This window comes from Molossus molossus, unplaced genomic scaffold (genome assembly GCF_014108415.1).
Source record: "Molossus molossus isolate mMolMol1 unplaced genomic scaffold, mMolMol1.p scaffold_m16_p_10, whole genome shotgun sequence".
Classification (NCBI taxonomy): domain Eukaryota; kingdom Metazoa; phylum Chordata; class Mammalia; order Chiroptera; family Molossidae; genus Molossus; species Molossus molossus.
Genome location: NW_023425345.1, coordinates 66032265 through 66046994, shown reverse-complemented (window position 1 = coordinate 66046994; position 14730 = coordinate 66032265). Strand labels below are relative to the sequence as shown.

General features: G+C 43.5%; 1 protein-coding gene across 2 annotated transcripts in view; it reads right to left on the bottom strand.

Moving 5' to 3' along the window:
- The window catches only part of GRIP1 (glutamate receptor interacting protein 1), a 257088-nt gene that overhangs the window by 90349 nt on the left and 152009 nt on the right, over positions 1–14730 (bottom strand). For both annotated transcript variants that reach the window (XM_036251411.1, XM_036251412.1), the window contains exons 8-11: positions 11074–11221; positions 8998–9167; positions 3367–3525; positions 2547–2702 (exon numbers count right to left, since the gene is read on the bottom strand). In XM_036251411.1, coding sequence (XP_036107304.1) covers positions 2547–2702; positions 3367–3525; positions 8998–9167; positions 11074–11221 — 633 coding nt within the window. The remainder of the gene's footprint in view (positions 1–2546; positions 2703–3366; positions 3526–8997; positions 9168–11073; positions 11222–14730) is intronic.

Below are 14730 nucleotides of genomic sequence, written 5' to 3'. Positions count from 1 at the left end.
ATTTCTTAGGTCTTTTTGAAGTTCGAATAAATGTTCATAGCTTTTTGAACCTTGCTGTTTGATTAGAGTAGAAACTACATGATCTGAAACATTCATAAACATTCTGGTGGGTATATATATGGTCAGTAGTGCTCTAGTGGCTCATGTCTCTAGCAAACACGAAAAGCTAAAATTTCTTCCATCAGGTTTGTGCTTATACATCTACTGCGTTGGAGAAGAATGTGCTGATTCAGGAGAGAATTGATGAGTTGCCTATGGATTATCGGGGACAGTGTAGCCTCAGCCTTTTCTCCTACTACAGAATTTAAGACGTGTCAATATCAACCTGAGAGAGCCGAACACATTATCGTTCACGTGTAGCCACTAAGGTCTTCATAGAAAATCTCGCCTAACACAAGCAAATGTTCAGCCACCGAAACAGAAGTACAAACATGAATGCATTTATTTTCATCGCTCTTTGCTGCTGCTGAGGGCTGTCAGCTGTGTCTGTCCGTGAGGCATGCTGCAGATGAAGCTATTATATGTAAAAATATTCATAAACAAATATCCACCCCAAACCCTGAAGGCCTTGTATGGAAGACTCAAGATCTATGTATTATGCCAAAGGGTAACCACTGTGAAAAACGCATAAGTTTGAGAGGACTGTTAACAGAGTTCCACACATGACAATTCAGATTCAGGCAGAATAATGGCGAACACTGAAACTATTCAAAATGGCTAACAATTAAATAGTGCTTACTATTTACCAGGTGTTTATATATGCATATAAATATACTACTAATTTCATAGTCTAGAGTATATTTCTTGCCCTGTATGTCCCTTTTGGCCGTGAGAATATATATATTCACATAATCTCCACAATTACCCAATGAAGTAACTACTATAATTATCCCCATTTTGTAGCTAAGAAAAGTACATCACAGAGAGCTTAAGAAACTTGCTCTAGGCCCAACAGCTAGACACGAGTAATGCTGGGATGAGAACACAGACAGCCTGGCTCAGGGCTAAGCCTGGACCCAGTTCACTGTACTACTTTCAAGTAGTTTCTTTCAAGCAATATTTTACTCGTCAGGTAAGAAACATATGAGATTCTATAAGCTCCTTGTTCTCATTTTGACAGAACCCAATCTTCCTTCTATTTTCCTAATTTCAAACATACTGTCATGTACAAATACCAAAGGCGACCAATCTCCTAGTTGAAAGGATGTGGAAGTCGAATCATGAGTACGCCACAATGGTGGCCCTGCCTTTGCACGGGTTTTCTTTGTCAGGCAATCTTCAGGATCCTGTAACACGGAGAGACCGTTTCCTGGGGTGGGTGACGGTTAGTCTTCTACACTGACGGTGGCACAGGTCGGACTTGCAGCTGAGTCACCTGCACAGGTGAATCTCTGCCAAACAGGCTGAAGAGCCAACAGGTTCACCCACCCCTTCTCACAAGGACATTCCCTCTTCACTACCAGCTTGGAAGTATTTGTGTGTGGCTTCAGTTAGGTAACTTATGGGTGTTCCTTATTTTATTCTCATGGTAAGCACAGGAAGAGAGCCCATCTTTAAAGGAATCACAATTATGGCCACAAAAAGGGACACACATACAGAACAAAAACATTCATACTCCAGACTCTGATTAGCTCTGGCTAGAAAGATAGGTGTGCTCTTCTAAAACTTAATGTGATGAGGATGAGAGATTATGATCTCCCCCAATAACAGAAGAGTTACGAGTGATTTGTATTTCTTCCCTGTGAATGCATTCCTTCACCCCTTTCTCTTTATGTGTACAACCAGTTATCCAAAAGCAAGCAGCCATGCACAGCTTCCTAGCCTTGCTTAGACTACACTGTGTTCGGTGTCCCAGAGGATCATATCTCCAAGAATCATATTTGAAATTCCTAGACTTTAAGATGCTTGCTGAAAAGATGAGCATCCCTCTACTCTTCTCAAGGCTGGAGTGGACAACAGAATATATGTCAGATCAGTGATTCTCAGAGGGGTGGGTCCCTGGACCAAGTATTAGAATCTTGGGGGAATAAGATCTAGTTTGAAAAGGCAACTTATTACTTTTTGGAGAAAGAAGGGACATGAAATACAATTTATTATAAAATTTAAAATAACATTAAACGAATGCATGAGATTCTTATCTTTACCAAAAAGGGGATACTTTTTTCAAAAAACTGCTTTAGAGTGAATAAGAAATTAAGATCAAAGGTCATGTCCAAAGCTACCCAGAACACAAGGAAGGAGTTTTAAAGGAAAAAGCACATCTTTGGTCATTTCATTAGATCCAAAGAGCAAGAAAAAGCTTCAAATATAAAGTTGTAGGCAAAGGGAATATGAACGAATTAATTCAGTCTGGAATTGTATTCCCTGTAGTCACTATCGCAGAGATGACGGCCATCACACTAATGGTCTTTGGCACAGAGCTGGGGCTCCTGGGCATCTACCTGAAGGCGTAGGCTCTGTACACTCTCCCCATAGACTTCTGTGTATCAACGACCTGCTCCCATATGCTCTCCAGGCCAAACGACATTGCCTACCATTCCACTTACGTGAGCTTTTGAAGTCTTTCTTTTTCAGTCTCCTCCTCATCATGGTTCCACGCGGACTCGTGGAGTAGAGGCTTCGAGGTAAGGTCCCCATGTTCAGGGAACTCAGGCTGTATGCACTCATGGAGGTAGGAGAGAAGGATGAAGACACCAAAGCTGCTGCAAGAGAGTGAAGACTTGGCACAGAGCATTCTCAGGTGGGGTGTGGAGCCTGCCACACCTGCCAACCAGCAACAATCCAAGAAGACACACACGATGCACAGCAGTAGCTAGTAAGTCCCCCCGACAGGACAGAGACCAGGTGTCAGGAGCCGTAGAGACAGTGCTTAGAATCTGAGTTACGAGAGCCCATAAACACCTGTGGAGCTGCACGACCCTCAGATGCACAGTGAAACACAGAGAGGCTCTAGGAATTTTGCTTTAGACACACACACACACAAAATCCCCAACATAAAGTTTCTCCATAAACAACACAATGCATCAGATACATCATCTCATTTTCATAGATATGTCCTGACGTAAATTTCGCAGGTTTTTCTGCGTACACAGAGATCTGCAGACACTGTACGCTGCATAACATTCTGAACTGTTATTTCCTGACCACATGTAAAGCATTCTGAACATTTACATCCTTTCTTAACGACAAATGCTCCCTGATGGAAAAAACAAAACAAAAAAAAGACTCAGATGTCAGAAATGATAAGTTGCTACTAGAAAATAAGCATACAACACCCATGAAGCCAAATACGGTATGGATCAGATGAAGAAGGAAAGAGAATATAATTTAAATAAAAGACCAGGAGGAGAAAGCCTGGAACATTACGAGGGCTGTTTGGAGGAGGCGCTTTCGGGAATGTGAGGGCTGGCACTCTGCCGTGGTCGGGGTGGAGCGGACTGGGGTGAGGATGGTGGGTGTGGAGGCTGCAGTGGTCGCCGGCCCAGGAATCCCAGGTCAGTTGCCTGTCGCTCCTCTGAATTTTCACTGCCCATATGAAGTGATGATGGGAAATAAGAAAAACAAACACACAAACAAAGAACCAAAAAAAGAGGAAAAGTAACTGAATTGCACAAATAAGAAGTGTAACAAAAATGAAAGAATCTTGAAAAAAGAAAAAGAAAAAAAAGAGAAAATCTATTGTCTGCTGCCTTTGCCCTTTTTCTCAATGGTCAGCAAAACCGATGATTAAAATCCGGGTGGAAACGTCCATCTTTCCCAGAATCATGCACATCTTTCCCCTGCCCATTTTCCCCTCTTCTAAAGATGCCTCTTGAATCAATTTCTAATTTCCCCCAGTGCCTCACAGCAGAGATTAAAAACATTTTTCTAAACTTCAAAGTCAACCCCCTAATAATTTATGGCACACGATTAGTAACTGAAGATCTGCAAATCTTGGCTAGTTAGTAGCACTTGTTTTGAGAAAGAAAAAAGAGGAAACGATAAATCTCGTGTGCTCATTTTTCAAGTGGTTTACTGGCCACACGTCACAACTTACTGCTCTGACATTTTAACTGCATCACGATCCATCACTGGGACTTGACTTTTCTCAACAGTAAACCACTCTAATCATCTGTCAATATCAGAATCTTGTCTATATCCTAATAAGGAGAAGATAAAAGTCTCAACATATTATATATATCTATATATATCTCTCTATATATATATTTGTATTTTTGAAAGGAGATATTTACATTTGAAAGCAATAATTAATTCTTAAAATATTTCACATGTTCTTACATTTCCTTAAGATTCTATAAAATGTTAATAAAGCTTATTTAAACTTTTTGGCATCCTCTTCATTTAAAAAGATGTATATTGTGTTTCCATTCTAATTTCGTAGTGTTTATATTTGGTTTTCTACCCAGTGTTCTAGAGTATGACCAATATTATGTTTGTTACTATGTCTGATAATAAAAATGTCCATTTAACAATCTTAAAGAATTAAAGATCACGGATGAACGTATCTCTCCGACTGTCACGATTCTAATGTTAGTTTCCTTACATGTGAATCATGGAACTATTGACTCACGCAGGGAGGTCAGCTGCGCGGTAGTATTTAAAGGAGGTCACTTAGAGCAGAGCTGGTTTCACCGTCGGGGACAGCAGCCTCGCTGGCCACGTCGGGGCTTTGGGGAAGGAGACAGGACACGAGCGCTGTGGCGAGAACGGACGGCCGCGGGCTGAGGCCCAGCTGGGCTTCCATTCCGGTTCCAGCCCTTCTCTCCACCCAATCTTGGCCCGTTCCTCAGCCTCTCTAAGCCTCAGTTTCCTCACATGTCAAATGGAGCTCGTGACAGCATCTACCCCACAGGACAACGGGGAGACTTATGTATATAGGTGTTTAGCATGGTGCTGGCATACAGAATAAAACAATGGCGCCATTATTAATAGTAGAATTGTCTACTTTCTAGCTACTTGCAGTCTCGTAGCCCCAACCTCCGCCCCTTCCCTTGTTCTCAGTCGCTCAGTGTGGGGTCCATGTCCCTCGTCACCATTCTAGTTTCAAGCCACTGTCTGCTTCATCTGGACCACTGCCACACCTCCTGATGCGGCCCCTGACTCATCTCCTACATACCTACCTTTGGGTACCCACAACACAGGGTGGCCTTTTAAATACATAAGTTAGATTATGTCGCTCTAGCCCTGGCCGGTTTGGCTCAGCGGTTAGAGCATCGGCCTGCGGTCCAGAGAGACCCGGGTTCGGTTCCCGCTAGGGGCATGTGCCTCAGTTGCAGTTTGTCCAATATGTCGCTCTCATTTAAGCTACTTCAATGGGCTACAATGACCAGGAGATTAAAATGTGACCCTACTCATCTCTCCAGCTTTGTGTCCTACCACTCCGCCCATCACTGCCTGTTTCAGCCACACAGGTGTTCCGTTTGTTGATAACACAAGCCAGGCTGCTGCCTGCCTCAGGGCATTTGGACTTGCTATTCTTCCCGCTTCTTAATATTCTTCCCTCAGTTGTTTGCATGGCTGGCTCCTTCAAGTCCCCGGGGTCTCAGCTCAGGTGCCACCTCCTCAGAGAGGCGGTCGCTGACCTCTGTGGCTGAAGTGGCTGCCTTCTCCCACACTATTCCACTACTGTTTTATATTCTTCATAGTGCTTGTTACTGTTTGAAATAGCTTTCTGTATTTAATATATTTTCAACATTTGTCTCTTTATACTAGAAGTACATGAGAATAGGAATCTACTTTGCTGTCTTGCTCACTAGATGTATTATAGCAACTCTAACAGTGCCTAGTACATAATGACTGACGAATGAATGAACGAATAACAATGCATGATGAATAGGAATATCAGCGAGACTGTCCAAGTCTACACCGCGGCAGCATTTTCCTTGTGATAAAGTGTTGCAAGGGAAGTCCCTAATGGATTCTCTTTCACCATCCTTATTCTACTTTGTGGTGTACAAAATGATTTTTTATAGCAATGTGCAATCATTGCTGGGTCAGGCTAATCTACACCCACAGCCATGCTATTTTACTCTCCACTTCAGAATTCTAAACTGAGTTTCTGATCCAGTTCTTTATGGAGTGCTTTGAAAATAACTGGGAATTCTTTGGGGATTGTCATATATTAGGCAAGTATTTCAGGAGTTTAAAAATGAAATGTTACATTTTTGGCACACTCGTGCATTTTGCAAAAATCAGTCACATACCTTCTCCCATTTAATGATCCCAATAATAACAGAAAACTTCTACTGGGTACTTGCTCTATACCAGACACTGGCTAAGTGCTTTCTCATAGAGTATCTTAGACAATGTTCTCCATCTAACTGTGAGGTAGGTATTATTATGACGCCCATTTTACAGAAGAAGAAACTGAGGTATAGAAAAGCTGGGTAACTTGTTTAAGGTTCCAAATGGTGGAGTCATAATTAAAGCTCTGAACATCTGACTCCGGAGTCCCTTCTCTCAGCCACTGCGCGACACTGCCTCTGCCCACAGGTGTTCTTAAGTCCTTTGTTGCAGAGAAATAAATAGTGATGATACAATGCTTTTCCATCATTCCATGGTGACATCATTGCTGAGATCTTACAAGGTATCTGGCTTGGAGTTGTTAGTTTTCCTCTCCAATTGTACCCTCTTACCCTGTCTGGGAGGTCTGAGGGTACAGGCAACAGTAGCCCTGGTGGCGGCTGGTGGAGCTCACCAGTGCACACCCTCTTGGCATAGGATGCATTAAACCTAGCGATTCTGCTCACATTCCAAAGTCTCAGTTTCCTTCAGTTATGGTTATGTCTCCCAAACCATAATTGCTCAGTGGGAACAATTTCTAACCTCATTGAAAGCTCATTCTTGTTGGCTTATTTACCAGCAAAAGTCACCGTTAATTGCTGATTCCTAGTTGATATGCCCATTTCTATGTTTCATAAAAATACTATGGTGAATACTTTGTTGCTAAGCAAAACTTGGACAAAGTTGCATCTCTGTCCACCCATGGGATGAGACACATGCTGTTTAATCATTACAGATCTTGAAAAATATAACCAGAACTTTCTGGTGGGAAAAGTATAAAATTATGTAAGATAACTTCACTATGTACAAAAGAGAAGTTTGAAAATGATAAACACTATATATATATTTGTACTTTTCTCCTTCGTAACTGTGATTTAATTATGTTTAGGGGCCGGCATTTATTTCCTTTTGAAATGCCAGCCTGACTTTAATGTAAAACGTAGGGAGCTGCTCACGTGCTGGAGAAGTAAGATGGTAAATGGTTTTCAGCTAAAGTGGGTGATATGATCAAAAACTAGAATTACTTAGATTGCCAGTTCCCTTAATTGATTGTAAATGACTCATGTTTTCCAGAGTGAAGAAAAAGAATTTATTCTTGGTCTCCATACGTTTTAGCGTATACATTCATTTTCTCAAATTGTCTTGGCAGGTGAAAACATTTATTATTTCACGCCTTAAAGACTATTTGAACTATTTATGATTTGCCTACAGAGCAAATAAAGAGGAGAAAAATGAGGTTGCTAAGGACAATGACATTTATAAAGAGCCTGTTAAAAATTTCCGATTCACTGACAACAGAATTTACCAAGCAGAATCTCACGCTGAAAAAGCATAGTGTGTGTTCTTCTACTGACTGTGCTCCAAATCCAATGACGATTTTGGATTAATTTAGAAGAAATTTCCAGTGCTAGGAACCTCTCCTCTCAGCCAGTGTGAGGAAAGGCCCAGGGGTCCCCGACCGGAGTGGGGAGCATTCTCATGCTGGCCCTTGGAGCCCCTCATCACTGCTCTTCAAATGAGGCCGAACTTCCTTACCTGCTTATGCTGCAGCCTTTCTCTACTCCAACGTGCAAAATTAAAATCTGATAAAGGTAATGCTGTACCAGAGATTTTCATTAGCTCCAGGGCTGTCTAAGCTCCATTTAATTAAAAGAGGTTGCATCCAGCTGACTCATTCAGTAGGAAAATTATCTGCCACTGCCACCCCACCCCGTGCTTTTTTTTTTTTTTTTTTCCCAACTGTGGAAAGTGCAGTGTGTTTTAGAAGCTGGGAGACATGTAATACAAATGACCCTCCTCATAAGCAAAATTACAATTCCAGAGAAAATTATTCTCTTTCTCAAAACATACAGAAATGCGTTCTTCACCTCCAGGGCACCTCGAAGGCATGCGAGAGCTTCCAGGAATTGGTTCCAAGGAGGGTCCTTGGCTTAAGGGAAAGGAGGGAGGAAGAGTTGGAACAAAGACCCCACTGGTGAGACTTCCTTCATTTGATTTTGGGCTCAAAGTACCAGGTTTTGTTTAATTAATCATTGTATTATTTTCCATATGAACAGCTATAAAGCCACCTTTGCCCACCCTGTAAATACTCAGCTACGTATCTGTGACCTTCAGAACGGTGACAGTGTGGGTTCCCTCAGCCGACACTTACTATTGGATAAGTGAAGTCGAATATTAGGGTTCTCTCAGGAAAGGTATTTGGTCAGAAATGTTGTTCTCCATTCTAAGAAATACACTACTCTGGCAAACAGACAAAATACAGAGAAAGTCAAGTCTTCCTACAATTTCACCCCCAAATATGTGAAGAGTCTGCTATTAATACCCACTTTATAACTATTAAAAAATGTAAGTTTTGCAATTTGTCTTCATTGTCCTTCAAATAGAGTGGAAATTCAATATAACAGGATGTCAAATTACTTCCCTTCTCTTCACACTCAATTTGCACCAAAGGCTTAAAAAAAATCAACTATTACTAGCCTGAAAATTCATCGATACATTCTCAAACTATGTTTCTTTGCTCAGTTTGGGGCTTTCAAAGGAATGACACTGTCTTGGCAAAAGGGATTTAGAAGATAAAGACGAATAAACAAAGATAACCTGCTGTTTTGAAAAATGATCAGGGCAGCACTAAACCCCAGATCTTCCTAACTCTGCGGGAAGAAGCAATAACTGTATGGAGGAGATAAAGGGATTTATCCAGAGGGATCATCTCACCGTGGTCAGGTCCCTTCAGAGCCAGGCGGGTCTGGTGATGGGGAAGGATCTCAAGCTTGACCTGGTCGGTGGCGTTGGCCAGGAACTGGGTGGCCTCCGCCAGCGTGCAGTACTCCATGCTGGTGCCGTCGATGGACAGGATGTGGTCCCCCGCGTGCAGCGCGCCGCACCTGCGGGAGCAGGGATGGGTGCTCAGTGCTCTTCCTCTTTGGAATACGACTGTCAGGTCCTTCACAGTTTCCATTTACTCCAAAAAGGGGAAGAGTTGGAGTGTTATAGGAAACACCATCTGTCAAATGTTAAGTACCTATGCATAGGAATGCAAAACCTTGTAAAAAAAAAAAAAAACCCAGAAAAACTCAAGGAAACACTTTTCTCATGTCCTTCGACAACAAACAATTATGTTGGGGTAATGGTGCGGAAAGTTGAGGGGAAGTGAGCAGTGGGACAGGGAAGGGCAGGAAAAAAGGTTCCCTTGACTTTTTTCTGTGATTTTCCCTCCTAGGTTTTTCTGTCCATAAATCCGAGCTGGTAGATATTCGGAACGTGGAGCTGTGACTCCAAGTTGGAACAGGGTCCTTGACAACAAATTACGTGTGAGGGGGGTAACTTGTGGGGGAGATTCAGCTAATGCTTCTCAGAACCCTTTCACACAAGCTCCCAGATTGCCAGTTCATTATTCTTGTGTTTTATTTTGTTATTCTGAAGTTAAACACTTAGTACAAAAGCTCGAGGATGCTGGGGATCATGCTGGAAAAGCTGACACGTGGCCTGTGTGGTGAGAGTCGGGGAAGCTGGGGCAGGGAGGGCCAGCTGCCACATCCTGTGGACTCAAGAGACTGGCTACTGGACAGGTTGAGAAAAGCAAACAGGGCGGTCAGCACCCCGACGTACCAGTCCAGTGGACAGCTCCTTACACTGGTTAGCCCTGCGGAACGGGAGAAGACGGAGCGAATGAAAGCATCTTGCACCACTGCACTGGAGACACCCTGGATCGATGGCCGTCATGAGCTATAGGCTGACCACCACGGGGCTGCTGCAGGTGGCTGACCACCACGGGGCTGCTGCAGGTCACAGCATCCCAGTCAGAGGGTTACCAGGCATGGCGAGGGCACTGGAGACTGAAGATGTGCAGGGCAGGCTGGGCATGAGGATATCTAAAAATCTCCACAGTGAGAAGTCTACTTCTCAAGACAAAAGCATTTCAGGTCACCCCTTCCATGTTAAAATATAATTCCACGTGGACGTACTTGGGGTCCTCAGCTATGGGAGGCGGAGCTCTCTTACCAGGAGCTGTAAAGTAATGTAATAGGTGAGTCCCCGTCTAATGTGTAGGATATTAATTAGGAAAAGGAGTTCAGGATAAAGGACTTTAAGATGTTTTCACTCTCATAGGAATAAATGATGTTTCCAGGGACCCTTGAAGATTTGGGAAACCCTAAGATTAACACAGTGTAACAGGAGGACCTTTCTTTAAAGATTGTGTAATTTAAAAAATCATTTTATTTATTTAAGGTAAAAGGAATGAGATTTTGTGGTGGCAGGATTGGATTATTAGCAATCAGAAAAGCCCAAACTCCGCTGCCTCGCCCAGGACACAGGATAACTGGCTCGGTCACCCAACTGCTTTCTTTTTTCTTTTTAAAGGGCCACACTGAGCGCTTGGATGAGGTGGCATTACATCACGGGGGCTGATGAGGGAGGCGAATCGTCATCAAGCCCTGGAAGAGTAACTTGTTTTCCATTTGAAACTTGTATAAATTGGCAGAAAAGATGTGTTTTATTGTGTGTGTCTGTGGGTGTATGAATGTGTGTGTATGTATATGTATTACGTGTGTGTGTGTGTATATATATAAAAAAGTACACACACACACACACACACACAGAGGTAGGCAAAAGTAGGTTTATAATTGTGAGTGACATTCTTCTGAGTTAATACAGCTACTGTAATAATCATAACCTGCATATCTTTTTCCATACGAACAACTGTAAACTTACTTTGTCCACTCCTGTATATGTGTGTGTGTTTTAGTATACGTGCAGCTTTGAAACGTTGGCACTTCCCACGGTACTCACCTGTCTGCAATACTTGCAGATTTGATTTTGTCTATGACAATGACCTGTTTGTTACAGCACATCGAGGTAGTGAGGGCAACCCCAAGGCTGGCACCAGGAGTTTTGGCAACTTCAACTAGTAATGGCCCGGATGCTGTTGCCACAGAATCTACGAAAGAACAAATTTCAGAAATCAAAACAAAATAAAACAAGTAAGTAAAGAGACGAACACAAAAACGGCGAATGTTCAGTCTGATATTGGTCTATTGATTTCATCACTGAAACAGATTTTTCTCTGAGTAAAATCCCCGCAGCCAGTGGTAATGTCTTGGGGCACCTCCGAGGACACCTGTTCTCGCAGCTCGTACTCAGTGACACATGCACTGAGGATTATCTCTTCAATGAAATGTTAAACTTCGCATCCGTTGGGATAAAGTCTGTGTATCTTTATGCCTGTACATCATTTGATACATACAGTGCCTGGCACATACTAGGTCTCTCCATAAGTATTTTTAAATTGATTACTTAATTCACCCTGGCTAGTTTGGGTTAGCAGTTGGAGCATTGGCCTGCGTACCAAAGAGTCATGGATTTGACTCTGGTCAAAGGCATGTACCTTGGTTGTGGTTCAGCCCCCGGCCCTGGTCAGGGTCATGCGGGAGGGCAACTAATCAATGTGTCTCTCTCACAGAGATGTTTCTGTCTCTCTCCCCCCCTCACTCTATTTGAAGATAAATAGAAAAGTATCCTTGGGTAAGAATTAAAAGCAAAATTAATTCATTCAATAAACATCTTAGCATTCATTATGGATGAATGGATGTTTGGAACAAAGGATGGAAGGTAGGGAGGGAAAGAGGGCAGGGAGAGTGGATGGAAGGATGGATGGATGGGTGGGTAAATGGATGATGTCTCCAACTAGCCACATAGCAGGAGGGTGTACACTAAGTTGAATTTGTAAATCCATCGGGTCTTTCTTTGTTCTAGACCTGATCTAGGGTCACCTCTCCCTCCGGGGTGACTTTACACACGCTGTGTTTTGGCTCTGGAACACTCTTCATTCCTTCAAGTCCTACTCAGCCTGGGGGGCTCAGTGTAAACATCAGTTCCTCTGGAAGCCTCTCCTGACTCATGGTTTGGTGAGACGCCTTTCTCTGTGTGCCCGCAGCTGGCCACATTCCTGTTGTTGTAGCACACACCTCACTATTCCTTAACTGCCAGCTTGCATTACGTGCCTCTGTCCTTGCCAGAGTGCAGGCTTGCTGTGCAGGCAGAGACTATGTCTTGTCGACCACAGCATGCTCAGTGCCTGGGATAATAATGGGTGCAGAGGAGGAGTGCAATCAATAGTTGTTGAATGAATGTATGAACAAATGAGAAAACACATGAAATCACTTAAAGCTCAGAAGGGTCATATAGGGAAGAGGCCTTGACACTGAGTTAAAACATCTGCATCTAATTCTTCTCTTCACAATACTTTGGTCATGAAACGTTTGACAAGTTACTAAAACTTTCTAAGTCTGCTTGCTTAGCTATTAAATGGTATCTTTTTCGAGTGTTTATTACAATGAAATCAATGTGTAGTTAAACATTCTGTAATTTGCAAAGTGCTATATAAAACATTATTATTGTTGTTGATACATTATGACCTCAAGCCTTGAGTCATCTTGTTTTTCAAGACTGCATGTTGCTCTGCAACGTTTTTCTGATTTTCTACTGCTCTGGTGTTTGAGACCTCATTAACACAACTTTGTCTTTCTGCAAGTACATCTCGATCACCAAGGCGCCCCTCAGAGTGTGACACAGGAGACCTGTACCCCTGCTGCCGAGGCTCAGGCAGCACTGACTCAAGAAGGTGAGGGTCCCATGGGAGAGCCATTTTCAGTTTGAGATGAAATAACATTTCTTAAACGAGGTAAAGAGAATATTCATGCCAGCAACATTCATATTCATATTCATGCTAAGGATTCTTGTATGTGCTATGTTTCTTATAGGACTGGTGATAATTTAGTCCTTAAAAGAAAAAGAAATAATTTAGTTCTAGAGGCGGATGAGAGGTCATTAGGTCTGTATCTCCTGCTGTCAGTTCCGGGGTGTCACTGCTAGTAGCTGGGAGGGGCCACAAATCTCGGTCTACTCAGAGGGCTTGTTGGTTCTGCGGTCTCATGGCTCTCATATTCCCATCACATCATTAGTAACTCCCAGAGATTGTTCCCAACCTAACTCCACAGCGGCTGCTGCTCTCGGTCTTGCTCACCTTGCCGTGTGAACTCCCCTCAGTAGGGTTCACAGTGAGTGGTCCCTGCGCCTATCCCGAGCAGTGCTTTGCTCCTCACCTGCCTCACTTGGGCCCCCCGGAAAGACTTCTGGTCAGGCCCTGCAGCCCGTTTTAGTCGTTCTACCGTCATGACGATAGCAGACGGTGCCCACCTCTCAACTCTGACAGTCACAGTTCTGCTGCTAACGCAAGTGCACCAGGTCTGATCCTCTAGCTCTGCCCAGAATCACCCCGCCCTCCCGTTTGCGAGCCAGGTGCTCCCTGGCAGCCTCTCTCCCGCCAGGTCCGGCCCCACGGAGCCGTTTCTACGTTATCTCTGTACACTTTAGAAGGACCAATTTCAGCAGGACTCATTTCCCAAGTGCCTTCCCACACACTTGTTGAATTTTAATAGGAAGGTTTGTGAGGTGACAATCACATATGTTCTTCTACCTGGTTTTCTCATGTCTAAAGGTAAACTCATTAGGCTTAACAGATAAAAGTAATCAAATTTCTCTTATTTATTAACTTAATCTCTTACAAACAACAGACACTGATCATTGTGCCTTGGCATCCTATCTTCCCTCCTTTCTTCAGTATAAGCTTCCAAAGTTTTAGCCAAGCCACTGACTACCCCGCTAAGGACTGCATTTCCCAGACTCCTTTGCAGCGAGGTGCAGCCATGTGACTAAGTTCCAGCCAATGTGAAGTGAGAGTAAATGAGCTGTGGCTCATACTGGACTTGCTCTTAGAAAAATGGCTGTGCCTCTGCTCATTTCCCACTGCTTGCAGTTGCAGTGTGTGCCCAGGATGGGCGAGCCATGTTCAACCACGTACACAGGGGCATGGAGCCACAACATACAGGATGCATGGGTTCCTGACACCGTATCTCCAGAGACTGCTTAATCTTCCAAGAAATAAACAAAGATCCTGAATCTCAAAGGCATGAAGAGATGTGAATGCACGGGGTGCCTGGGAGAAAACACTGTCGGACCCTAGGAGAATCTGCCAGACCTTCTTATAGAGGACTCGAAGCAAACCATGACTGACGGCTGAACTGAACCATGGAGTAGAAGATGCTTATATAAATCCTAGCAAGAAACTGATGGTACACTCACATTAGGGTAGTTTGAGAAGAGTGTAATAAGGGGCTATTTAGAAAGGTGTGATAGGTCCCACAGGGACAATGCAATACTCTAGGGCCAGAAGCAACAGGGCACCATGCCCCACTAGGCCTGAAGGGGCAAAGGATAGAGCTGTTGGTGGAACCAGGATTTGGAAAGGACCGAGTGGACAGGGCTACCCGACGGGAGCTGGGACCTTCAGTCAAAGGCTGCAGCCAGCCCCATGAATCCGTAGGGAGGAAGCGGGAATCTGCCACGATTCCCTATTAGCTGAGCGCAGGAGCCAGAAGCCTGAGAGCC